The sequence below is a fragment of the Eretmochelys imbricata genome, chromosome 8 (genome assembly GCF_965152235.1).
Source record: "Eretmochelys imbricata isolate rEreImb1 chromosome 8, rEreImb1.hap1, whole genome shotgun sequence".
NCBI classification, from domain to species: Eukaryota; Metazoa; Chordata; order Testudines; family Cheloniidae; genus Eretmochelys; species Eretmochelys imbricata.
This window is the reverse complement of record NC_135579.1, coordinates 35917522-35944479: the sequence shown is the minus strand read 5'-3', so window position 1 is coordinate 35944479 and position 26958 is coordinate 35917522. Positions and strand designations below refer to the sequence as shown.

The 26958-nt window shown below is 49.4% G+C and overlaps 1 protein-coding gene across 1 annotated transcript in view; it reads right to left on the bottom strand.

Annotated features, from left to right (window-relative positions):
- Nucleotides 1-26958, bottom strand: part of PSD2 (pleckstrin and Sec7 domain containing 2) — a 101976-nt gene that overhangs the window by 16101 nt on the left and 58917 nt on the right. Inside the window, exons 6-10 of the mRNA XM_077824163.1 lie at nt 25191-25249; nt 12217-12306; nt 10096-10139; nt 4474-4664; nt 2917-2987 (exon numbers count right to left, since the gene is read on the bottom strand). Of these exons, the coding sequence (XP_077680289.1) occupies nt 2917-2987; nt 4474-4664; nt 10096-10139; nt 12217-12306; nt 25191-25249 (455 nt within the window). The remainder of the gene's footprint in view (nt 1-2916; nt 2988-4473; nt 4665-10095; nt 10140-12216; nt 12307-25190; nt 25250-26958) is intronic.

The following is a 26958-nucleotide window of genomic DNA, read 5'->3' as shown; positions in this document are numbered from 1 at the left end:
AACAACATGTGCTATCACTGAACCATTAGATCTATCTAGGACAAGGTGCAAGAGGTAATCTCTTTGATTGGACCAAGTTCAGGTGGTGAAAGAGACAAGCTTTTAAATGACATATAGTTCTTCAGGTCAGGGGTAGCTTGAAAGCATGTCTCTTCCATCCACAGAAGCTGGTCCAATAAAAGAGATTATCTCATCTACCTTCGCTTTCTCCTACATTGTGACCAACATGGTGACAACAACTCTGAAAACAACAAAGGAGGGTGTGTCTCTCATTACCATACTAACTGCACACCAGGGTCCAATGGGACTCTCTGTTCTTAGTACCTCATACACAGGACCAGATCCCTACTCCCTGGCCCAGCCTCTTTGTGCTGCGAGAGTGGAGTGAGCAGCTGGTGCTTGTCATTTTATAAGAAAATCCCTGGGTGATGTAGAGTCAGCTACGTTGGCTTTGTCCCACCTCTTTCTGGCTCCCCTCCAGTGCTGGTGGTATGATAGGGGCATGGCTGGACCACCTGAAACGCCAGTGATCCAGGACCAGTGGAAAGGCCCTTCGGTTTCCATTGCAGCTGGTGTAAATTAGAGCTACCCTGAGGCTGCTCTAACTTATGTCCCAAGATCAAAAGAGAGTGGAGAATGCTCTAAACCTGTTGCCGTCTTCTCTGATGGGTCCTGCATTGAGTGTAGCTTGGCTAGATGCGGCCCTAAAGGTCCACTTGTGTCCCTGACTGTGCATACACAGCTCCCCACTGCCTCTCCTGACAGCTAGTCTGGTGTTGCTGAGGGCAGAATCTGTGTTCCTTATTGTCATCATGGTCTGGAGGCTGGTAATATCCTCTTCACTGCCATTTCCCACGGCTTTGTAGCCAAACATATCTTACTCCATTGTTATCTACAGCCAGCTTGCTGCAATGTATACTTATTAATACCTTGGCAACATTGCCTATTGGGTAAAGCATAGAACTGAGCATCAAGAGATCCCAAATCTTCTAGAAATGCCCAATGTGACGGTTCAGTGACTTGCTTCAAGGTCACAATTGGGCATTTGTAGAAGAACTGGGAATCTCTTAACTCTCAGTTCTGTGTTTTAACCACTAGGCAATACCTCCATTATATTAATATGCATAGATTGTTCAAGTACAGCAGCACAGTGGTGCAGGGTCAGGTAACTGTGGGGCTGCTGCTCTTAATAATATGTTGCATCTCAAAAGGACACCAAATGCTCTTTATAAATATAACTGGTTTATAAACTATCCATGGAGATCACTTCGTACTCTGTGAAATGCAGCTACCTCTGGGGTGAAATGTGGCAGCTACTTAACAGCACACAGCAACAATCTGCAACCATTTAGAGTGAATGTGAATAAGAATGCCATAGCAAACCAAAACTGCAGCAAAGAATTGTAAATAGGCAGATTTCATTTATCCCTACTGGTGCCTACCCAGGACTTTGGGGTTAATATCACTTATGAACTGCCATGGGATCATGGATAACTACAAGTGGCCCTGACCTCAGCTTTTCCATCCCTACCAAAAGAGAGCATCTTCTCTAGCATGGTGACCCTTCCCTTAGTCCCATGTGGGGGACTGGCTGAGTACTCACTAAGAAGGAGGTAGCTAACATCACCTCTTCCTGCAGTTGCCACAATCTCCCTCCCCAAGAGCTGCTCTAGCCAGACTCTGCTAAGCTGGAGATCTGCTGCAGTCCCAGCTGATGGCAGCATGGATGTAAAAATCCAAACTGGCTGAGAGCAACAGGCACCAATCAATTACCATCAGCCCCTGCCAGATCTCCGAGAGCCCTGTCACACATACTCCAGGATCACCACCAGCACCACACAGAGATCGTCAGGGTGTGAGCATGGGGCTGAGTCACAACTTTGTGCTGCCCTGAGGGGCCCTCGTGCCTCTCTTATATAATTCACAATTTGTTTACTTCTGTTGTGTTGGAGACATTAATGCGACACACGTGGTTGCCTACCCACAGGAAGTGCCCGAGAGGCAGACAGGAGGATGCCACTGGTGACAATACCAAAGGGCACCAGGAGTGGGGTTCTACAGCTGTTCTCTTGAGCTGGGCTTTGTGCTTTACCTCATCCATGGGGAGTCACAGTGAGCAGAGTTGTGTGGTTGCCCCCTTAGGAAATACGTACACGTGTACAGTCTGCCAGGAAAGAGGGAGAGAGACTCCAGCATCGATCCCTACTAAGGACCCAACTCAGTGAAGCACTGAAGCCTGTGCCTCACTTTAAGCACGTGAGTTTCCCATTGAGGTCAACAGGACTATTTGCATGCGCAGAGTTAGGCCCGAGTGAATACCTTACTGAATAAGGGACCGACTAGATGACCTTCAGGGGTCCCTTCCAACCCTGATATTCTATGATTCTATGACTGCAGATAATGACAGGGCAGGAAAAGACTACTCTGACCCTCCACCGACCTCATCTGTGAGGGGCTACCCACTGCATCAGGCCCCACTAATATCCTGTCTGACCTGGCTGGGAATATTGACAGTGAAAGAACTTCAGCCACCTCCCTTGTGAAGACCGTCCCCGCAAAGGCCTAGCCTCATTTCTCCTTCCTTAACCTCAGAACATTGCTCCTTGTATTGCCATTTTCTAAGGCTGGGAAGCCTTCACTACAGCATTCCCCTGAGGATATGGAAGACGATCAAGTCCTCCACCCCGAGTCATTTGATTAGATACAGTTAATTCCCTCCAGCTCTTCTTATGGGCGCCTCCTGCTCCTATGCACAAAACACTCTGGAAGTCAGCACCTGCATCGTGAGCATGGGCTCAGAATCGCTGCCTCCTTTTCCAGCATTTGCATCCTTTTCTAGGAGTCTTCCCTTGTAGCAACATTTCGTACAGCATGAAAGAATAAATATCAGCATGGGACAGAGTTGGCCATTTTTACCTTCTGCAAATAAAGAATGGTCCCTTTAAGCACAGCATAAAACTTCTTCCATCCTCTTCTTCCTCTTGGGGCTAAAACAAAGAAAAGCAGCTCATTACATGTGCCTGTTAACTACAGCTTCCTCTTCCTCACTGGTAACGCCGAAGGGCACCTGCCACATTACTTGTTCTGTAGGGTTGGAGTTGGGGGCCTGGACAGAGTAGCTCCATGGCAATGCCTGGCACTACAGAGGGGGCGTTCATCCTGGGCAGGCGGCAAAGGAGGGGGGCTCTGCGATATGGGTGAAGATGACAAATGTGCCCTGGTGCTTAGTATAGGGCTGCTCAGAGAGGGGAGACCTTGGGCCATAACCTTAGGTATTCCTGGGGTTTTAATGGGTCTCAGTGACTAGGCCATCCATCTCCATTAACAGAAATAATCCTCAGTGGTTTTACTAATTGCCGGTAATCAACTAACAGATTCCAAACACATTTCCCTGTATCTCTCCTGCGCTCCCATTTCACCGCAGCATTACTTGGCATCCAGTTGCTAATGGAGCTCAAGCATGTATAGTGCAATGGCAGAATGGAGATGGGCCAAAGCCGCACAGTTGAGACCCTGCATCCACACTCTCCCCAGGTTGAGAGGTCTGTTGGGTCTGGGGTTTCAGCTGGGCTCATGCTAGAGAACGGATCTGGGTCTGGACCTTCTCTATAGCTCAGGGTGCTGGGATCCAGAGTTTGGGCTAAGCCCAGTATAAGGATGGGGCCAGCTGCAAAGCTCGGCCGTTCCTGATGCCTGGGGGCAGCTGGTGGCAGCAATCTGATTTTGACCTACCCCTTTTAGAGGAGTGTTTGGGGCTTTATTGGGGCTCTAATTATGGGGCCAAGCGTGGGCTGGGATGGAGATACACAGCCCCACTGCAAGCCCCAGGATGTGGGGACATGTGCTTATTGCTATACCCCTGAGCATACAGAGCATTTGCACCTTTCTGTGACCAGCCAGGTCTGCGTGCCCCACCTACTCCCCTATCCCAGCTGGTTAGCATCGCAGGGAGACAGAAGAGGGCAGGGGCTGCAACTATGGCCCTCCCTGAATGTGGTGCTGCCAGGGGAGAGCCCCTGGCTCGTGCAGGGACAACCATCACAACTCCCTTTGATTGCGATTTTACCACACCAAAGAAAAAGCAAAACCAGAAAAGGGGAGTGAAAAGCACTGGAATTAGGTGGGGAAAGTACTGAGCTGGATGGCAGAGTTCACCCCCTTGCACCAGGGGAAATATACCACAGCATAGCCCTATGCACCACTGAAATCCTCAAAACAGGACTGAAGTGGTGCATTGGCCTTGACTTGGCCCTCTGCACTGGGACACCCAGAAGTCAGTATATGGGGTCCTGGCTACCAGCCATGCAAACCAGCTAGGTTTATCTCTCTGCATACTTGTCTGCGGCATTCACCCAGCTCTGGTCTTGATGCTAGACCCAACTCTTACTGCATGTCCTGGTGCTGTCCTCTCTGCCCTAGGTGTCCCTTACTGGCATGTCACGCTACATGCTGCACTTCTCTTCTAACACATACTTCTCTTCCCATCTGTATCAGCATGGGTTTTCCGGGTGAGGACGCCGTGCTTATAGGTAATTGCATTCAGCGCCTGGGGAATGTCCAGGAAAGGATTGCTGCCGTCTACGATCCGCGTCACTTTCTTTGCACTGGCTCCTAGTTTGTCGTCCACGAGTTCCGACAGTGATTTTCTCAGCTCATCCTCGTCACTTGGAAAGAAACCCAGAGAAAACCTTGAACAAAGAACATTAGTCTTTGACACTATGTTTTACCTGCTAGAGGGACCAGGCCTTGGTTCGAGCAAGTCACTCATTACAGTAGCGGTAGAATACAGCGGTAGAACCAGGTTGTTATATATTGAAAATCATGGTGTGCCAAGTATTGTAATATGTGGGGTCAAATTCTCCTCTTGTGAGCACTGCTGCAGCCCTGTTGACTTGAATGGCATTGAACAGGGCATAATGGCGAGAGGCATTTGACAACCCGTGATTGTTCTCATTGCAGCTTTGTGACATTACTTAGTCAAACAGGAGACATCATGGTTAATGCTAACAAAGCATATGTGGAAGGGAGATTTGGCCTAGTGCTTCAGGGCTTAGGCCCGCTATTAGAGTCCTGGGTGAGATCTAATGTGGGAGGCAAATTAGCCCAAGTCAGCTACTGTGGGGTTCTTACACCTTCCGCAGAAGCATCTGGGTACTAGACTAGACAGATCTCCAGGCTGGCGTAGAGTGGGCTGGAGAACATGGGGCTAAGCCAACCTGATTATGGAATGAGGCTCACCAGAGAGCAGAAGGTGACTGGAGCAAGAGGAATGAGAGCCAAGCTCACATGGTGATGGAGCCCAGCTGGAGAAAGGGCTGCAGGGAGTCGAACAGGACACTCAGAGGAAGGAAAGCTCTCCAGGAGGGAGCCCCTGGGAGAGACCTTGATGGAAGCAGGGACTGGGAAAAGCTCTCCTCGCAGGGAGGCATGGGCAAAATCTTGACTAACCAGGGAAGTGACTGCGGGGTCCTACACTGCAATTAAACACCTGCAGCTGGCCTGGGTCAGCTGACTCGTGGCTCGGGCTGTGGGGCTATAGAATTGTGGCGTAGCTGTTTGGGCTTGGGCTGGAGCCCGGGCTCTGGGACCACCCCAGAACAGCCAGTGCCTAAATGGCACAACTGGGCCCACTACAAATTAGTCTGGGGCCATATCAGAGTTCAGATGTAAGCTATGCAATAATGGGCAAAAAGAGACTTCAGCTAGCAGGGATGTCACCAGGGCATCAAAGTATAAGAACATCAGAACCTAAGAACGACCACACTGGGTCAGACCAAAGGTCCATCTCTCCCAGTGTCCTGTCTGCCGACAGTGGCCAGTGCCAGGTGCTTCAGAGGGCATGAACAGAACAGGTGACCATCGAGTGAAGTATCTGCCCCCTCCACTGGCTCCTCTAGCAAATGGCCAATGCCATATTGTCATTGCACCAAGGGGTGTCATGGAGGCACTGGGGCTTTGGGCAGGGTGGGGGCATGGCCCTTGTGCCCACTACATTTCTCACCTGGACCTCATGGCTCTCCTTCCAGGGGCTGGGTGGAGCTACTTGGATGTGATAGTGTGTACTGCACTAACACTCGTGTGAGGCACTGTGGAGAGGGATCTAGCTAAGGGCATGGGCAGAGGGGGTCAGGTGCCCGGAGCGGTGGGGAATGATCTGGTGTAGTATCTGACTCATCAGTATCTCTGAGGATGCAGCAGGTAGCCTGGCGCAGAGGGTCTATGTTGCCCATGTGAGTGTCTGTGCTCAGCACTATGGCTGTGTGATGGTACCTTATGCTCCCTGCTCCAGGCAGTACTTGTGTTAGTGCAAAGGAGGCTAGAGGTCTCTCATGTTGCAACCAGCCTGTCTGCAATAAAGCAAGGAGCCCTGCAGCCAGGCAGCATCTGCTTTCCCTTCCTCCAGGATCTCAGGCTGATACAGAGGGAGGAAGGAAAGGAGTGCATGGAAATCGGGGATGAAGGGGTGGGAGGAAGAGATCTATGAAGTACCAGCTAAATCGGGCAGGAACTGAACTGTCCCAGCCTTTGGAAGGCTGGTGCCAGGGGGCTCTGTTCTTCCTACTCACTGTGTGCAAAAGAGGCTGTGCGCATGGTAATCCAGCGTTTTGCAATAACACGATAATCGCTTCGCTGTCTTCAGCTGAACTAGCTGCACTTTCTCTGAACTCTCTTATATAAAATTTCCTGCCAGATGCCAGTGCATTTGAGCAGCCTTACTGGAGCTAGAGGGCTCCCTCTAGTGGCTGATTTACAGCAATACTTTGGCTTCTTTGCTGACCATTGCCTGCAATGAAGTCAATCAGGTTGCTTTGACCTGGTGGGATTTTGCTCGCTCACTCTCTCTCTCTCTCTCTCTCATTTATTTAGGATTGGATTTTCAAAAGCACCTAATAGAGTTCAGAGCATAATTTCCATTGATAATCATTGAACACTTAGTGGGATAGGGCCAGCTACATAAGAATGGCCATACTGGGTCAGACCAAAGGTCCATCTAGCCCAGTGTCCCGTCTTCCGACAATGGCCCAGGCCAGATACTTCAGAGGGAGTGAATAGAATAGGGCAATTATCAAGTGATCCATCCCCTGCCATCCAGTTCCAGGTTTAGGACTGGTAGTCAGAGCTTTAGGAAGACCCAAGCATGGGTTGCCTCCCTGACCATCTTGGCTAATAGCCATGAATTTATCTAATTCCTTTTTAATTCCAGATACACTTTTGGCCATCACAGCATCCCCTGGAAATGAGTTCCACAGGCTGACTGTGTGTTGTGTGAAGAAGACCTTCCTAATGTACTTCCAACAGTCTCATCAGCAGAGCAGGGCAAAATTTTTCTCATGAAACTTTTTTTGGGGAGAAAGACTACGATTCGACAGCACTGCAACATTTTGTGAATTCATCTTGGTTTCTCTGAATTGTTCATTTAGGAAAAAATTCTTTTTCTGGTTTGAAATGACTTTTGTGTAAAAATTTACTTGTATTTTATTTTTGAAAAATTCAGAAATATTAAAAAATGGTCAAAATCCAAACAAAATGTCTTGTTTCACCCAAAACAGTTTTCCCCATTACTTTTCAATGCACCAAATTTTTTTAAATAAATATTTTCTGCCTGCGGCAAAATGACTTCCCCCCACCCAACTTTTTCAAATTGCCAACGAACTGAAAAATCCATTATTCACTCAGCTCTACTCATCACCCCATTGCTTTTCAGGAAAAATAAAACCGGAGAAACATTTTCCAGTGTAGCCAGGCAACTGCAAGGCACGTGCAGCTGGTGTTGGGAAATGGAACCTCTCGGCCACAAGTCACTTGTGAGCATCTGGCTCCAGCTGGTAGTGACCATCTGAAGGCCCCTTTGTGAAATGACTTAGTGGGTCTCAATACAGTTCCTGATACATAGGTGGACGCATCATAAACACCACCACCACCAGAGGTGGATTAGGGGGTTGTGGGGCCCCTGGGCCAGCGCAAGTGGGGGCCCCTCCCCACCCCTGCTGCCTGTAGTCCTGCCCGTTCCTCCTGGTGCTCCTGCTGGGGAAATGGGGTCAGGGAGCGAGGGCTTGCCCTGCTCCCCTCCCACCCAGTATTTTGTGCCCAGACTCTGCTCCCCAGCAGGACCGCTGGGTGGGTGGAAGGGTTGGGGCATTGTGGCGCCCATTTTTCCGGGGGGCCCCCAATTGGTCAGGGCCCTTGGGCACAGTGGCTAATCCACTTGGGCACAGTGGCTGGACCACATCGGCCCAGTGGCTAATCCATCACTGACCACCACAGTTGGTAATCAACTGGCCCTATAGAGAGACCAGGGACTGACTGGGCCAGGACGAAAGCAGGTCTCTCCCAAAGGACAAAGTGCATGGGGGGGAGGGGGCGTGGACTGCCCAGAACATAGCAGATCTGTGGGTAAATAAAGGGGTTGCTGCTAGGGTAAGAAGAGCCCTAAACACACATGTTTTGTTTTGTTTTTTAAAAAGGATGTTCAACCAGAGTGAGGTCAGGGCAAGACCCACTTCATGGCTCACTTGATTCAGGCCCATCAACCGACACATGAGGTCTCAAGGAGAGGCCAGTGCAGCCTGAAGAGCGTATTTCTAGCACAGCTGTTCCACCCCACCTCCAGCTTGGACAGCTAATATCTATACGCAAAGGATCTTCCCTGTTTTTATCTTGGCTGTTTTTTACCTGACACCCCCATCCCCTACAGGCGTGCGAGTTTCTAATGGGAAATCAACCAAGGCTTGGCTTACTGAGCAATATATGGTTCTCTTCCTTTTTTCAATTACACTGTTTGCGTAGCTTGTACAGTAAATTTCCATAATCAAACGACTGTATGCATTGTAATGGGCTGGATGACATTGTGCTCAGGGGGTTGCAGCAGTAATTAATCCTGGTAGAAGGTAGAGAAGTTCTGGTTTCAGCAGCTGTGCACATTTTCCACATGGCCCCATGGTGGCTCTTGATGGGACGTCACCCTGAGCTTGTTTCTGCTAGTTAATCCCTGAGGACAACTGCACTGGGAGGGAGCGCTGCACACACCATCCTCCACTGCCTGGCATTAATGGCCTGATTTGCAGTGGTGCTGCGGGCTCTCAACACCCATCAAAGCCCACTGGAGCTGCACAAGCTAAGGACTTCTGAAAAATCAGGCTACAACTGCATCAATACAAGAGCCATCAGGAATGGGAGGGGTCAGAAGGCCAAGAGCAATGGGATGGGGATGAGATGGTGCTTAGCAGAGGATGAGACAGGAGGTCTGGAAAAAGAGACAAGATTTGTAATGGGCCTCCCATGAGCAGAACCATGCACCTCCGTGGAGCCTCCCTGAGGTCAATGGGCCTCAGGGATCCAACCGCCTGCAGCTCATTGCAGGAGTGGGGCCTAATGTTGTAACAGATGGAGTTTAAAACAGGTAAAGGGGCTGCGGCTGGAGTTAAGGGGTTGCAAAATTATTATTATTATTATTATTGGAGATGATAAGGATGACATTGCTGACCAGGGTAAGTATGGTATTAATTGCTCTGAGACATGTCACTGGCCCTCATGGGATGCTCATGGGTGCCTTCTGCATAGTGATGGATGGAGTGAGAGGCGTGGCTCTGGGGTGAGGAACTGCTATATTCACCATGGTGCAAGAGGAGAGCACAGGGGCTGTCATCCAGAAGGACAGCAATGACAGCACATGTGTGATACATAAATAAACCCACCCACCAACAGGGACAGGAAGACTGGTCAAAGCCCAGCTTCTGAACTGAGCAGTGAATGTTTATCGTACTGGGGAGCTCAGATCTTGTTTTCTTGGTGTGATGGTCACCCCTCCACATGCAGCTACGTTAGATACTCCAGCAAGGCAGTGTGCCTCTAAAGGGGTAAAATCTCCCTCATGCAGAGGGCCAATGTTATGCCTTACCTGGTGCCTTTGCCTTTGTCTTGCGCCGGCCCTAAATGGGGTTGAATTTTACCCGTTCAGAAGCACACGTCCTTTCTGGAGCATTACCAGTCCCTGCGTATGTTAATACTGCACTTTCCTGAAGCTTCTTGAGCTAATGATCCAAGAGCTTTGAAAGAGCCCTTTCGGGTCAGAGGGCACTGAACAGGGATACTTACATGGCCCACTCCAGCTTCTCATTTTTGATGGAGTTATACAGCGTCTGAAACAAGGGCACAACATTAGCTCTTGGCAGCGCCCCTGGGCAATGGGTCCCCTTTGTGGATGCCTCCCGGGCGAAGGCCCTGTATAAGGCCTGTGCTGCAGAGCGCTCTCAGAGCGATGCTGGTTTCTGCCCTGTTACAGGAGAGCTGTTTGGAGCAGAGGCACAGGCACCGTTTCCACAGGCACTGACTTTGACTTGTCAGGGTGGGTGCTCCACCCTGACTCCACCCCGAAGCCCCGCCCCTTCCCCTGAGGCCCCGCCCTCGCTCTACCTCTTCCCGCCCCTGCTCTGCCCCCTCCCGCCCCGAGGTCCTACCCTCCCTCGGCTTCTTCCCGCCCCAGCACCTCCCACCTGGCACCCTTCCCACCTGTGGCTCACTGCTCTCGCCCCTTCCCCCGAATGCCTCCCGCCAGCCGCCAAACCGCTGATCAGTGGCTGTGGGCCTGGCGGATGCTGAGCACTCACTATTTTTTCCCGTGGGTACTTGAGCGCCGGAGCACCCACGGAGTCGGTGCCTATGACCATTGTGGCGGTGCCTTTCTTGCAGTCATGTAGTGACGCTGGTGTCGGCAAGGGGTAACTGCAGTATTGGTCAGAGGGAGCAGCTTTCATTGGACTCCAGGCTCAGATCATGGGCATGTTACGGGGAGTCATTGCCCCCATAGGGGCTGAAGGAGTTTAATGCCTCCCTGCCTCCCCCAAAGGGCGAGAGCACGACTGGGGTGCTGGCATTTGGAAGAGAGGTGTCAAGGATTCTCCAGGCAGGGATAGACTCCTGGTGATTGTGAATTCCCTGCTGCACCTGTCAGCAGCAGAGCCCGGGAAGGCCAGCCCTGCCTTGGGGCCCTGTGTCCCAAGCTGTGACTTTTGTTCATAAAGCACTGGGCTACATCTGTGAACTGGAGTGATTCCTGCATGAACTCCTGCCTTCTCAGAGGCTGTTGGAAGGCTCCCCGCCAAAGGTGAGGGGTGGGCATTTGGAACGACCCAGGTCTAAGAGGGGAGTCCCCATCTCTAGGGTGAGATGACAGAGCCCATCTGAGCCATGGCTACACTGCAGTTCCCAGTGGTACGGCTGCACCTATTGGGACTTACAGGTTTGAAAGATACTACCATAGATGAGCCGTCAGAGGGGACGTCAGTGTCTGCAGTAGGGGATTTTAGACCAGAATTCCCATTGCTATCACGACTAGCTTAGCCATGGGTGGGAGATTTGTCTGCAATTCCCTACTGCAGGGGTAGTCACCAGGCTAGTGCCTGAAAACCAGGGGATCTGCATTCTACTCCTGGTAAGTCTCTCTGTGCTCCATGCTCCCCATCTGTGGAACGGGGCAGTGATGTGTAACAGCCTCATTGAGGAGCTGGGAGACAGGACTAGCTAGCACTTGTAAAGGCCAAAGTAGTGTTAAGGCAGAGCTGTGCCAGTGGCTGGTGAGACCTAAGGAATTCCTGGCTCTCTTCCCTGGGCAGAACCTACAAGGAGCTCCGAATACAGGGTTGGACTCACTGGCAGGGAATGTAATAAGGGAAACTGAAGCCCCACATTATTTTGGGTGCATTGCTCTGTGTTCAGATGCAGTGGCGCTGTGGGCTACGTATCTAGTGAGGCAGACAGCTACACTTTGGTACACTACGAGGACAGCGAGAAATCACAGAGTACAAACAAAAGATGGTCCCAGGAAAACGGACCTATTCTGACATGCCAGGTTATCACAAGCTTCTTGTGCTTTCTTAGTTTAGCCAAGACTGCTGCAAAGCTTCAACACTACCCTGGAAGGAAAACGGAAGGTACGTTTGTACTCTGACGGTCGGGACCGCCAGAATTAACTCAGCGGCAAGGGCTTGAGGCGAGGAATCGAGCTAACCAGGTTCTATTCCTGGCTTTGCTTTGTATGAGACACTTTGCCTTTCTGTTTGGTTCCCCTCCTACCAATGGGCTATTCAAATGATTAGCTTTTCAGGGCAGAGACTGTTTTTCATTATGTGAATGTACAGCACCTAGCACAATGGGCCCACCTTGGAGATGGTGCCTTTAGGTGCCACCCTAATAACACTAACATTGATATCACATTACCTTCAGCAGATCCTTTGCAAAGTCCTTCCCATCATTTAAGCCATCCAGGTTTGCTATAAATTGTTGGCATGACATCTTCTTTCCAATATTCTGCAATGCAAAGAAACAGAGCATTAAACCCCTGGATAGCTCCCAGTTTAATCAAACTGCTTTGAGCAACTGATTGTGTCTATTAGAATGGGACCTGATCCAACAGCCTAACGCTGAACACCCGTGAATGTTGTGGCTCCTCTCTTCTATAGAGGTTCTTCTGTCAGGCTCATCACTGTGGTATCTGATGTTTGCAATCTGAACCTGGCTCCACATTTTTCAAATCTACCCTTCTCCCCACACCAATTCGGCAGTGTTCCCAATCCAAATCTGGAGCTGGCCTTCTAACATGGGCTTACCTCTGGCAATCACACATTACTGAATCCAGATTGAGAGTCTGACACAATCCCAAACCCAGGTGCTGAGTCCCAAAACCCAAACCCAGGTGCTCCTACTGTAGCAAATAACACTGGGCTTGATTCCCTGGAGCCAAAGTAGCATAGAGTGGCTGTGAAGTGTTTGACTGGAGGGCTGGGTGGGTTATTTTTAGCAATTTTTAGGTAGATGTCCAAAAATCTGGGGGGTTCTCTTGGTATACTCTGTAGTGAGTACTGTAATGTATATATAGTATGTACTGTAAAGAGCGATCTGTTTGTAATGTTCCCAAGGGTGCTTTCACATCAGACCGTTTTAAACAGTCCTATGTTAAAGTGTACTAGGGAACCTTTAGTGCACACCAGCAGGGTCAACAGAGACCAATTAATGACCAACATGTTTGTGTGCTTTGGAAATCACACTCCCCTAGTCCACGTTACTGTTCCGTGTAGACAAGCCCTTAGACACAAGTACCCAGTTTTGGTGTCTTTTCAGTATTTCTTGGTTAAACACTGCTTTCATTTGCTTTGTACTGGGGGTGTTTTTCAGTTAATACCTAAAATCAGAAGTCCTAACAAGGCTTTGCTATACTATCAAAGTAGTTAAAGCCAGCACCCATCCTGGGATGGAATGAGAGGGGTGGCTCTGGGGTGAAGAACTGCTGTATTCACCACGGTGCAAGAGGAGAGCACAGGGGCTGTCATCCAGAAGGACAGCAATGATGGCTCATTATGTGTGATCTGTGGGACCCTGCTTACAGTGACCAGGGTGAATCAGTGCAAAGTGAGGTGGGTTCTGGCGGTCGACAGGGTGGAAAAGAAACTCTAAAAACAAATGAAACAAGCACCTTCCCCCCAACCCTAGAAATGCTCCCCATGCACTAGAAATGAACCCTCAATTGGCGTGAAAGCCCATCAAAAAGCAAAGGAGGAGGACAACTAGGATGTGCTGACTCCCTGGCAGCGTTTATCGCTGTGCACAGCCTTCACCGCTCTGCAGCACTTGTTGCTTGCAGCTCTGATGTTGCTTTGTCCCATATCACTAGCTAACACCATGTGGGCAGGCTTTGAGATTAACACGGCTAGCTTTGCCCGCTGCTGCCCCATTAGCCGTGTTTGAATTGAGGACATGTTTCTCTCTGAGTGGCTCTGGTTGCTGGTGCCACATTTGAATGACTCTGTCTGATATTCCCAATTATGCATACTATCACTAGCAGGGTTTGGATTAGTCAACTCGCAGGGGAGGTCAGGGGGGAGAGCAATAAAGCGCTGTAACAAATCTGCAGCCTCCTAGGGCTTTGCAGTCAACACCGTGGCTACGCAGAACTCCCCAGCAGCCGCAGAAACACAACTCACTCTTCCAAAAGGACAAGCCCATCTTTGCAAAGGTGGGGGCCTACATTCAGGCCCTTCAGTACATATTCATGGAACTTAATAGGGCCCAATTTTTCCAGCCAGCCGACCACCCAGCAGCCCCTATTGAAGTCTGAGCTAATATTGAAACTTAGGGATCTTATTTAGAAGCCTAACTATAGACACACATATTATAAAGTCTTGGCCATGTCCCTGGTAATAAGTTAACTCTGGGCAGCCTAGGAGCTAGAATGCAAAGCCAAGCAGTGCTGTTTCTCTCCCATAGAGGGCAGTGGGACTCATGCCCACTTGCTAGCCAGGGTATGGCAGTGCTGCAAGCCACCACCTTAACAGAATTGTGTGTATGGAGCTTGGGGGAGAGGCATAATGGACCTCCAAGAGAGGGACCTTGTGCTGGTGATCCTGAGGTGTGGAATATCCTCACCCAGAGAGGGGACGAATATCTCTGCCCACTGCGGGTGGTACCAAGTATCCTTGAATCAGCTAGTGGAGTTTCCATCTGTTCCTGCTTATACGCACAAACGCCCCATAGCCTGGCTCCAGTAGGGAGCAGCGCTGGGGTCAGCAGCCATTCTCTGAGCTAGGCAAAGGGAAGAACACATACCACTGCTCTGTCCCCTAGGCCAGGCTCCCATCAACATTAACTAGTATGGACAGGCTCATTAAATCTCTCCAGTGTAATGGGCCAGCATTATCCCTGGTGTCAGTGGGTTCTCCTGCCACTGAGCAGTGCTTGCTCATGGCAGTGTGAGATCCCTGCCTCTTTAGGGTCCCTGAGTCGAAGCCAGGTGGATGTGGACACCACTTGTGGTTTGTTTCCTTTAGAGATAAGTCACAACCAGAATCCTGAATCCGAACCCCAAAGCTGTGGAGGTGCCTGACATCCAAAGCCAGGTTTGATTGTCACACACATCCCCTGTGTTCAGAATGGGCTGTAGAAAACCACCCAGACCCCAAAGACCATTAACTGTGGAAGAGTCTTGCAGCTGGAACCCATCACTACTTCACAGAAGTTGTTCCACATTCGCAAGAAGTAAATACATGTTGTTGCCCGCAGCATCTTCAGGGGCTGAATGCTCTCATGGAAACCACTCCAAAGGGTATCAGATAGTGAACATGGATGCACCAATCGGCTGCAGCTACACTAGAAAAAAACATCATTCAAAATGAGACCAAAGGAGACATTCTTGTGCCACGAAACCTGATTCAGCGAGGTACTTACGCACACTGCTTAACGTGATGCATGGAGTAGTTCCATTCAATATGAGCTTTCACATGCTTACAGTTAAGCACTTTCTTATGTACCTTGCTGAATAGGATTCTCATTGCATAAAGGGTTGCCTGCAGAGCTTTGAAAGAGATATTTCCCTGAGCAGCTTACTAGCCACATGCACAAGGTCAACTTGCCTTTCTATGAAGCCTCAGGCACTGGCCAATGGCAGAAGGAGAAATCTGGGCAGTGATTACTGCTATGTTCCCCTAGGAGAATGAACTTTTACCCAATGCTACATGCTCCTGGACACGGGATGAGAAGTGAAAGATCAGGTCTCTGTGTAGCTCACTCATAGAGTATTCGTTTAGAGCTCATTCATATAGAGTTACCTCCCTGATGCGTGTCTCCAGCATCTGATGCAGTCAAGCATCAGTGACTCCTCTCTGCTTCTCCCACAGACCTGGTACTATCTCTTGATGGAAGGCTGGCTAGGTGCCCTCATTAGGTGGCTCAGTAGGTGACAGAGCTCTGAGCAGGAGGGTTAGCCCCGAGGTTTAGATGAGGAGGGGAAAAGCAAAGGTGCAGTGCAGCCTCCAGATTCAAAAGGCTCCTGACTCAGAAGGAAAATGAGGCACTGTGACACAGCAGGGAGCTGAAGACACTGCAGCTCTCTAAGAGCACTGCCCTCCTCGCTTGTCTCTGGGAGGTCTGATCGCATTTGATGAGCTTTAAAGTGATGCCTGAAATTGGTGAACACATCATCTGGAAAGTACAGCATCCTATTACATTCCTGGCCTTTGAAAACTCTTCTCTCTGTGGCTTCACAGTGGGGTGTGGCTTAGTTTACACAGATTGATTTCTCAGCGCTCACAGATGCTGCCTGGGGCCAGGGAGCTCTGGGGCAGTAACTACTGGATGACAGTGGTATGCTCATGAAACCTAGCAAGGGATGGCTGTCAGAAAAGTGTGTAAAGTAGGATGTCACTATGAAGTGACAATACAACCCGTTGCAGACCAATCATAGCCACCGACACTGTTCCCTCTAAGCTGTGCGCGTGTGTGTGCGCACAGATCCTCAACCCTGTGCACACGGCGAAACACCGCACGCACAAAAATTTGCACAGAAGCACAAAAATTTGCACAGAAGACATTTTTTGCACACACGGCCTGTCAAAAATTAGAGGGAACATTGGCTACCAAGTGGCACTACATGGTTGTGATGCTGGCAGATCAGATGCCAGCTCATGCCAAGGTCCCCATGTCTCCACTGGACACTAAGATGCACAGCTGGAATCTGTTTGGCTCACAACCAACTCTGTGGGTTAATAGTGGTAGAATAGGTATCAGAATCATAAGCAAGTGTTTGGACTCTATTGAATGCTCGTGAGCTGCTGCCTGCATTAATCTCACTTGTAATGTCTGCATTCCATAGGGTAATGTAATGTTTGAGTGGCTATATTGTGAGCTTCTCTGACTGTCTGAATCGCCAGGCGGGAGAGAGAATTTAATTAGTGTGAAGAGTTGCTCTTCTACAGAAATTATTAGCTCCCTTCCCCGAAAGAGGAGACCCCCTCAATACCAGATGGGCTCGGGTTGGATCTTACAATTGGAAACTCCCTACATCTGGACTGAGAAACCATCAACAAAAGGACCAAAGACTCTGATTGTTTTCTACTCTCCTTCCCATGAAGATGAGTCCTGCAAGTGGATTTCTCCCATCAGCTGAGATTGCAGCTCAGAGTCCATGGCAGGAGGGGGATAAAAAACCCCAAACCAAAGGAACTAAGGATCTCTCTGGTGCTTGGACTCAGGGGTGTGTGTGTGGGGGGGAGGGAGTCTAAGTGTTTCTAGGCATGAGCAAGAGATCCCCAGCTGCCTAGCCTGGGTTAGCCCTAAAGGTTAAATGGAGCTTGCTGATGATAGAAGCCTCTATTACCTTTAAAACCTTAGACTGTAACTCATTTGTGTGTTTGTTCGATTGCTTGAACCTTGTAAATAACTAATTTCCCTTTCCTAGTTAATAAATCTTCATTCGTTTACTATAATACTGGCTACATGCTTTGTCTAAAGCACAATGGACCTGGGGTCAGTGATTGGTCCTTTCGGATCAGGAATAACCTGAATATTGCTGTGATTCTTGGTGTAAGGGGCCATTGATCACAGAGATAAGCTCACCAGAGCGGCGAGACAGACCAGAGAACCCAAGGGGATGACTGTCTGTGACTCCTTGGTCAGGCTTTTAAAGGGCCTGATGTGCAGCTGCATGGTGAAATCTAAGTTTAGAACTCACGGCCAACTTAGGGTTTGTGCCCTGGGTTTGAGCAGTTTGCCCTGTGGTTGGTACCCAGTGGCCCTCTGTTCTAGCTGGCATTGCACCATCTGTAACGTGTCATTTCTTCTTCACAGCAACTCGTAGAGCAGCTGCAGACATGGCAGATTTGGATCAATGCTGATGTTGAGTTAGAAGGGATGGGATAAAATGGCTCTCTTGGCCTTTCCCAAAATGCTCAGGGAAAGCAGTGGAGTGATGCTGATTTACTCCAGCTGAGGATCTGGCCTCTATAGCTCTTTTCAGCAGTAGCTCTGAAAGCATGACACTACAGCATGTCAGGGTCTCCATCCCCATTTTATAGGTGGGGAAACTGAGGCACAGAACTGGGAAGTGACTTGCTGGAGGTCCCATGGAAAGGTGATGGGCAAGCTGGGACTAGGACTCAGACCTCTGCATTGGACCCTGCTGCCTCCCTCAGCAAAAGCACTAGCAGCAAAAAGCCTGTGTTGTGTGCATGGCGTTCTGGTGCACCCAAGGAGAGAAAGATGAAAGAGGGCAGTGAGGCTCGGACGTGCAATTACGGTAACTGCATCTGTCCGTATTGTAGGGGATGAGGGGGAAACCCCCCTTCCCAAGGAAACAAGTGAGGTTTTCACCAAGATTAGCTTCTCTAAGGAAGAGTTCAGGAGCAGCCTGGGAAATACAGACCCACAAACAGCCTCAAAGGCCATGAGACTGGGGCTCCAGTCACAGAGGGGTTCTCAGCAGCTGCACTCCCTGTGCCGCCTCATGAGAGGCTGAAAGGTTGGGAGGGAAGGATGGATGGGTGTGTGCCTAGTGGATCTAGAGCTATATGGATCCACTGTCCAAACCCCCTTGCTAATGGGGAATGCAGGGACCATGGATGTTATTTCACCCCGAAGTCTGTGGTAGCCCTGACAAAGTGGCTCTGCTGTTGTGTGGCCTGGGTGTGTGGGGATTCCACTCCTTGGAGAACTTCTGGGCATGGTCCATTTACATGGGCTTTGTGCAGGAGTCAGGATTTGGCCCAAGGACTAGTCGGCATTCACTCACAAGGTCTGCAATAAACAAAGTGCCTGAATCACCTCCTACTTTGTTTAAACCAGTATGACATCAGTGTGACTCCACTGGGTTGATGGAGTTGCTCCAGATTTACATCTAGCTATCTATGGAAAAACTAAATGACACCCAAATACTCAATGGGTTTCATATCCAAATCACATTATTGTGCATGCAAATGACTGATTAGGTGAATTAGGCACATTCAATCACCCAGTTTGCATGCACAACAGTGGTCACTGCTGGTGCAAAGTAGCTGTGAATTTTGTGCATGCATTTGCAGACCTAACATTTTGAAAAAAACAGCCGCATTATTTTATGATTCATTAGTTGCTGTGTGGCACTGGCATGCCACAATGTCAAACAAAACCAACCTGAAGAAGGTAGAGTTCCTGCCCCAAACTGCTTACAAGATAGGCTGGAGAAACAAAGCCATTTGGACAGAGGGTCCAATCCTGCAGGCTTCAAGCAGGCAAAACTTCTGTTGCTTTCATTTGGGGCTTGGCCTGCATAAAGCTTGCAAGATCAGGTTCCAGCTTCATCAAGCCTAAACTCAGATCCTGGATGACGCAGGGGAGCAAGGTCCAAACTCAGACAGGTGCCAATTTCCTATTGTTTTAACACTGCAGAACTGCCAACCCCAGACATTCAAAAGTCATGAATCAGGCACCCCAAGTCATGAGATTGGCTTAACAATCATGAGATTTTAGAAGAACACTAATGTGGGGGAAGGGCTAATTTTTGAGCTTTTAGGGATCACGATTTCAAGCTTTGCTCTGCAACCACGTTCTTCCATGAAAGCTGAGATTACCCTGTCATTACATGACTTCAGGAGCTGGGGCTTTAAGAAAAAAACCACATGAAATATCATGAGTGTTGTGATAAAACTGCAAGATGAGGCAACACGGTGATACTTATTCATTAATGTTATGTTCTGGCCATAAGCCTTGACCCAGGTGTAATAATAACCAGCAGTCATGCATGAGAAGGTTGTGAGATCATTGCAGACAGAATCCAAGAGGTCTCCTGCACACTGTAGCTAGCTCCTTTCCAGAAGATCTCAGGACCTGAAGCAGCCAACAGCAAAGTCACATTGTGGTGTTGCCAACTCTTATTTTATCACAAGACTCCCATTATTTGGTATTTCTCTTAAAGCCCCAGCTACAGGGGTCATGTGATTATGTGACAAACTCAGGTGTTATTACAAAAAAATGTTTTGAGATCCTTTTGGTTACAGAGAAAAGCTTGAAAACATGATCCAAGTGCACCCAGCACTAGTCAATTCCAGGCTCACCGCACTGCACCTGCTCCAGCAACCAGCTGGGGTTAACCCCTTCCTAGCAAGTGGGATTTCACGATATCTCCCACCTCGCAGCAATGTGCAGTAATATGTTGAAACACATCTCCATTATGTCAATAAATAACGTAATAGGTGGTGTTGTTACAGCACCTGTAACCAAACAGTTACGAAGAAGGAGGCAGATCAAATCACATATTCTGCCTCCCTTAGCATTTATTTTAAAATGAGGACTGTCTATGAATCTTCAATGTATTATTAATGATGTCTTTAGAAAGGTTGCTGCCCCTAAAAGACTGTTGTACTGAGTGATCCTTGGTCAGAAGAAGATTTTTGACTCATTGAAACCCACGGGAAGGAATGTAGACTGTGGGAAACATTCAGCGTGTTTTTAGGCTCTGCTGTGATGAGGTGTCAGAGTGGGTGCTGTGAATATCAGTGAGAGGAACCCAGATGCTGATGCATGATCAATAGCATTTTAGTTTGAGGAATCCTTTTGCTATTGAAGTCTATGGGAGTTCTGCCACTGATTTCATTCAATAGGAGCAGGACTGGGCCTCTGGGATGTAGCAGGGAATCACTCCCCCAACCCCCACCAGAAATACATGCAATTCAGGTACTTTTTAAACTACATTCTTGTAATGCACAATCACGTAGGTATCCACACAAACAAAAGGACTTACACAGGAAAAAGCCAAATCAAATGCCAAAACTTCAAGCAAAGCACTACAATCACTGCACTTACCACCTGGCAAAGGGTTAAAGAGCAGAAAGAGAGGATCCAGGAGCAGAAGGAGGAAAAAAGGAGGAGAAGAAGGAGAAGAAGAAATTAATGTCACACACGCAGAAAAATATAGAAAAGAACCTTCACAGCGAAGAGAAACCTCCATAGCCCGGGAAACTCACATTGACCCTCATTTCTAAAGCCGATCACAAAATATCAATTGTCGTCCCTGGGCAGTTAGAAAAAAATGTTTCTTTTGAAATTTACGATGAGCATTTTCCCAGTGAAAAACCGCAAATGCAAGTGTTTTGGATCTTTGAAAAAATTCCAGTTTTCTGTACAATTTTGGAGGGATTGGTTTTTCATCAAAAAACAGGAATATTTTGACTGAAAGGGAATTTTGTGTTTTGGCTGGAAAGCCATTTTTGGTTGAGGGGAAAAAAATGCTTTGATGAAAAAGAAAGTTGACCAGTTGTACTTAGTTCATGTAAAGGATTTGTGAGATGTGCTGTTCTTGCAGAATCCTGTTCCAAACCCAGATTAAAGACCACGAAACACCATGCTCAGTGCATATTTATTTTCCTGATGGGCATCTGGAAATCTAGCCGGTGGCTAATGTAATGCTATCCATTCTGTACGGCACATACACTACTCTTAGGAACCTGTGATTCATTTGCCAGTGGGTCAGTCCTGCCAGCCCTGGGAGATCCCAGAATGTTATCTATGGTGGCCTTGTAATGCTGGGCGCTACACACATTCTATTAGGGACTCTTGCTAACGGAGGGCAATGAGACATTCGCTGTTTGTGCTGCTTGTGTCTCTGTTGCACTGTAATTTCTTTTTTCTCTGTAGCTTACTTTAGAGGTAGCTCTGACATCAGGGCTTCGAAGCCCCTCTCTTTCTCTAGCGTCTAGTCATTGTGCTGCCAGAAGCTTGGCCGTATCATTGCTAAGCCAAGTGGAGCGCTAGCCGATGGCTTGGATTGGATTCAGAGCAAATCGTTCAGGTTGCTTATGCATTTCAATGTCCTCATGACAGCGGGGTACCTTAAAGTTGGGCACAGCAGCCCCCCATGGAATACAGCTGAGCGTGGAGCAGAGAAAATGGCACCTGCAATTGCCCCGGCGGATGGGAGGTTGAGGGCGGCCGTTCAACATGTCAGCTGCCCTTGTGCTGCCAGGGGCCAAGGGCTAAGCAGGATCTTGCCCGTTATTTTTGACCTGTGTCCTGTGCTCCTGTTTAAATATCCTCCTGCCTAGCTTATCTGTTTCATGGCAGTCTCAAGCCCTGTGGTATGTTAGTTGCTCCTCAGGCCCTTCTCCTGCCCTCCCTGCAGGATGCACCTCCATCCCAGAAAGGGGTGCAACCAGAATTTTCCTAAGGTAGGGGCCCTTTCCCTTCCTCTTTCCCTTCCCTGCCCTGCCCCCATCCACACTCTCCCCAGCCCCATACTCTTCCCCTGATGTTACTCTGCACCCAGCTCTGAGCTCTCCCTGCTGCACACCCAGCCCCGTGCTCTCTCCCCCACACTCCCCACTGCCCTCACCCACATACACTCCCCCTCTCTCCAACTCTGCACACCCCTCACTCCAGCAGCTCAACACTGAGTCCTGAGCTTTTCCCCTCACACCGCCCTGCAGCCAGCTCCAAGCTGTCCCCTAGCACCCAGCCCTGCGCTCTTCCCCCCGACCTTATTCTGCACCCAGCTCTGAGCTCTCCCTCCCCACACCCAGGCACAAGCTCCTCCACAGTGATGCAGTCAGGCTGAAAAGCACCATCCCCACCAGGGGCCAGGCAGTTCTGGGAGCCCCAGCCCCCATCCTCCTTCTGCATCTCCGCTTCCCGAGGAAGCACCAAAAGGATCCAGTCCTCCCACCTTCCTGCAGACTGGGGGTGTCTGGAGCCCCTTTCTCCACTTCTCCCTGGGGGCTAGGGATGTCTGGGGCCCCTGGGTGCCAGAAGGGCTGCAAGGATGGGGTGTCCTACCCAGGCAAACGGGGTCACAGCCCCACTCAAATTTAATCCACGCCCCCCATGGCACCCTGAAGCCAAGACAGCCTTAAGCCTCTCTCTCAACCTTATGCTGGTCTGCGATTGAAGCTGAAAATCCATTGGGCTGCTAGCTCAGTCTAGACTTCTCTGGCCTCACTCCGTCTGCAGAGCATTATTTCCTTGTCCTCCCAGCTTGAGGAGCAGGAAGAAACCTCCTCTCAGCACATGGGTGGAGCTGGCCACAGAGGAGACTCTGTCAGAATTGCAACCAAATCTGATCTGGCCCTAAAAACGCACAAACTCAAACTAATAATCATCCCACAAGCAGCGTGTGCGTGAAGGAGGGAGTGGCGGGTGCAGCAGAACAGCGACCGTCGGAGCGGGCTGCTCGGTCCGTGGCCTGTTATACCCTATGGATGCCATCAGTGATAGCGCTCACTCCTCTCCCCCCAGGCCCAGCGGCAGAGGGTGGCTGTGATGCAGCCGTCAATGAGCTTTTGCAGCCAGATGGTTCATTCTAGGGGCGGCGCTGGTACAAACGCCTGGTCCCCACCGCCGCACGCTGAGAACGTGGGTGTAAGAACTCACCACTCAGCTGGAAGGCCAGAGCACCAGGCTGATGACTGCACTCCAGGCGAGCCCGGCCTGTTCCTGGTAATGCCTTGGTCACACCCCTCACCCCTAGCACCTGCATTGTCTGCTGAGACACACCGCACTGCACCCACAAGCTCTGCAAGGGGGGCGGCTCATCTCCCAGCTGGATTCGCCACACTGAGGAGGGGCTCACATGGGAGCAGGACTTGCTTGCAGAAAGCTAATTAAAGATCTAAGGGCCAGGCTGCGCACTGTGGGCACAAAGTTGCCTCTCTTTGGGGGTGCCTTCGGAGGCACAATCCCTTTCCTGGCATGCTTTGCTATTACTGGGGGCTAGTGTGTGGGAGGAGCTGGCTCATGGCCACACCTCTCTGGCCCCCTGCCTGGCCCCTTGTCATGGCTGCCATCCATGGGGCTGCACAGGGGTGAAGCTGTGCTTGGCCTTTGCCAGGCTGTGCATATGGGGTGTGCAGGCTCTCTGGGCTCACTCTAGGGATGAGGGCAATCTTCCCCTCAGCGAACACCAGGTTAAAACACATGGGTAGGGTGACCAGATGTCCTGATTTTATACAGATAGTCCTGATATTCAGGGCTTTGTCTTATATCGGCACCTATTGTCCTGCAGCCAGTGTGCCGATTTCTCAGACTTGCTATCCGGTCCCCCTACCCATGGATGTAGGAAGGTGGGGAATCCTGACCCATGGTGGGAGGGGACAGGGCCAGTGACAGCCAGGTGAGCAATTGGCAATGTGGTTCTAACTGTAACAGCTGTGCAGAGCACAGACCTGCGTGTGAACAGCCCCTACAGGATGCCCAGAGATCCATGCATGTCAAAGGGAATCCAGGGCCTAGGAGGCTGAACTCCTTGCCTCCTCCTAGGAGAGGTGAATGAGGACTGATTTGAGACTCACTGTCCATAGGCATTTCCTCACGCTGTGCCCCTGTGCGACATACAGGCTTGGGGTCAGCTCAGCAATGCCATGGGGATAGCCGCTACGGGGCAGACTAACAATGCTGACAACACCCTATGTCCGAGGATCGTGCTCCTGCTGGAGTCAGAGGTAACAGGACCATTCCCTTCATGGGGTAGGATTGGGATGCCAGTCATTTTTCCGTACATTTCCTGGACTCTCTGTTTTCATATGCTACTCCCCTACAGTCAGTTAGGTTTCCCCTCTCATACATGGCCTGGCTGTGAAGATGTTCATTTCTGACCTGATCTCTCCTCCCAGCAGCCAGGAGCAGGCTCACCAACCTGTGATGAACATGTCCCCCATGTGCAGCGCTAGGAATCCTTTGCCACCTGGTGAAATCGCCCTAAATACCCTCTTGCCGTTGTCAGACCAGCCTTGCCTCCAGTCAGCGGTCCCCTATACCCCGCTATCCCGCTGCCGTACGCTTTGCCGTAGGAGGTGACCCAATGCATCTCATAGTGCTCAGTGCATGGTGCTGTGTGACATGAGCTGGGAGTGGTTCTCAGTCCAGGTCCGAGCGAGCAGGGATCAGACTCATGCATGGAGGGAACTCTGCTGACGTCACTAGAGAACCAGCTGGGGTGAATTTAGCCTCAGGTGCCTCCATCGTAACAACCATCCCCCAATCAATGGCAATCTCAGCTCGCCCCCAGGAGCGAATGGTCAAGGGGAGCTGATATACCTCTCCCCCCGGCTCCAGAGGGTCCTTCCCCAGCAGGGCAGACTGGGAACAAAGGTGCACTGCCACTATCTGGGCTGGACCTGTACTATACACAAAGGGCCAGATCCTAGCCCCATTGAAGCCAATGGGAGATTTGCCATTAACTTAAGTGGGGCTTGACACAAACAGAGGCTCTGTCTCCAGGGCTATCTTTCAGGCACCACTGGGCATTCACCTGGCCTGGTCTCAAGAGTCCCAGCTTGGAAATGCCAGAGCGCTCTCTTCTGCCCCACCCTGCTTCTCCAGGTGCTCCGGCAGCATGGCCCACAGAAGGTAAAGACTTGGGAAGGAAGGAAAGAAGGAAGGAGGCCTCGATAAGCTCTACTTACATGGCCATGAAGATCTGTGTTTAGCAGCATCAGGGCACAGGTCAGTGTATGAATCCCATCTGAAACACACAACAAATGCAAACAGCTCTCAGCGCTCTCCAGACCATTGTCCTCAGAGCACCTTGACCCCTCTGTTGTCTCAGCTCCCCCAGTGCAAAGGGGAGACAAACTGTGGCTTTTTGTGAAAGTTTTTGTGCTGTCGGATTTAACAGTACACTCAGCAGTGCTGCTGGGTCCAGTGGGAGGGTATGTAGTGGGCCTGTTACATAAGAATATAAGAATGGCCATACTGAGTCAGACCAAAGGTCCATCTAGCCCAGTATCCTGTCTTACGACAGCGGCCAATGCCAGGTGCCGCAGAGGGAATGAACAGAACAGGTATCATCAAGTGATCCATCCCCTGTCGGACATTCCCAGCTTCTGGCAAAACCCAAGGCTAGGGACACCATCCCTGCCCATCCTGGTTAATAGCCATGGATGGATCTATTCTCCATGAACTTATCTAGTTTTTTTTTAACTCTGTTATGTTTTTGGCCTTCACAAAATCCTCTGGCAAGGAGTTCCACAGGTTGACTCCACAGGTGAAGAAATACTTCCTTTTGTTTGTTTTAAACCTGCTGCCTATTAATTTTATTTGGTGACCCCCTAGTTCTTGTGTTATGAGAAGGAGCAAATAACACTTCCCTATTTGCTTTCTCCACATCAGACATAATTTTATAGACCTCTATCATATCCCCCCTTATTCATCTCTTTTCCAAGCTGACAAGTAATAATCTTATTAATCTCTCCTCATACAGAAGTTGCTCCATACCCCTAATCATTTTTGTTGCCCTTTTCTGAACCTTTTCCAATTCCAATATATCTTTTTTTCAGATGAAGCAACCACATCTGCATGCAGTATTCAAGATATGGGCATACCATAGATTTATATAGAGGCAATATGATATTTTTTGTCTTATTATCTATCCCTTTCTTAATGATTCCCAATATTCTGTTCGCTTTTTTAACTGCGGCTGCATTGGGTGGATGTTTTCAGAGAACTATCCACAATTATTCCAAGATCTCCCTCTTGAGTGGTAAAAGCTAATTTAGACCACATCATTTTATATGTATAGTTGGGATTATGTTTTCTAATGTGCATTACTTTGCATTTATCAACATTGAATTTCATCTGCCATTTTGTTGCCCAGTCACCCAGTTTTGTGAGATCCCTTTGTAGCTCTTCATAGTCTGCTTGGGACTTAACTATCTTGAGTAGTTTTGTATCATCTGCAAATTTTGCCACCTCACTGTTTATCCCTTTTTCCAGATCATTTATGAATATGTTGAACAGCACTCGTCCTAGTACAGACACTATTTACCTCACTGCATTCTGAAAACTGACCATTTATTCCTACCCTTTGTTTCCTATCTTTTAACTAAAAAGAAAAGGAGTACTTGTGGCACCTTAGAGACTAACCAATTTATTTGAGCATAAGCTTTCGTGAGCTACAGCTCACTTCATCGGATGCATTAGCTCATGAAAGCTTATGCTCAAATAAATTGGTTAGTCTCTAAGGTGCCAAAAGTACTCCTTTTCTTTTTGCGAATACAGACTAACACGGCTGCTACTCAGAAACCTATCTTTTAACTAGTTACCAATCCATGAGAGGACCTTCCTTTTTATCTCATGACAGCTTACTTTGCTTAAGAGCCTTTGGTGAGGGACCTTGACAAAGACTTTCTAAAAATCTAAGTACACTCTATCCACTGGATCCCCCACACTCAA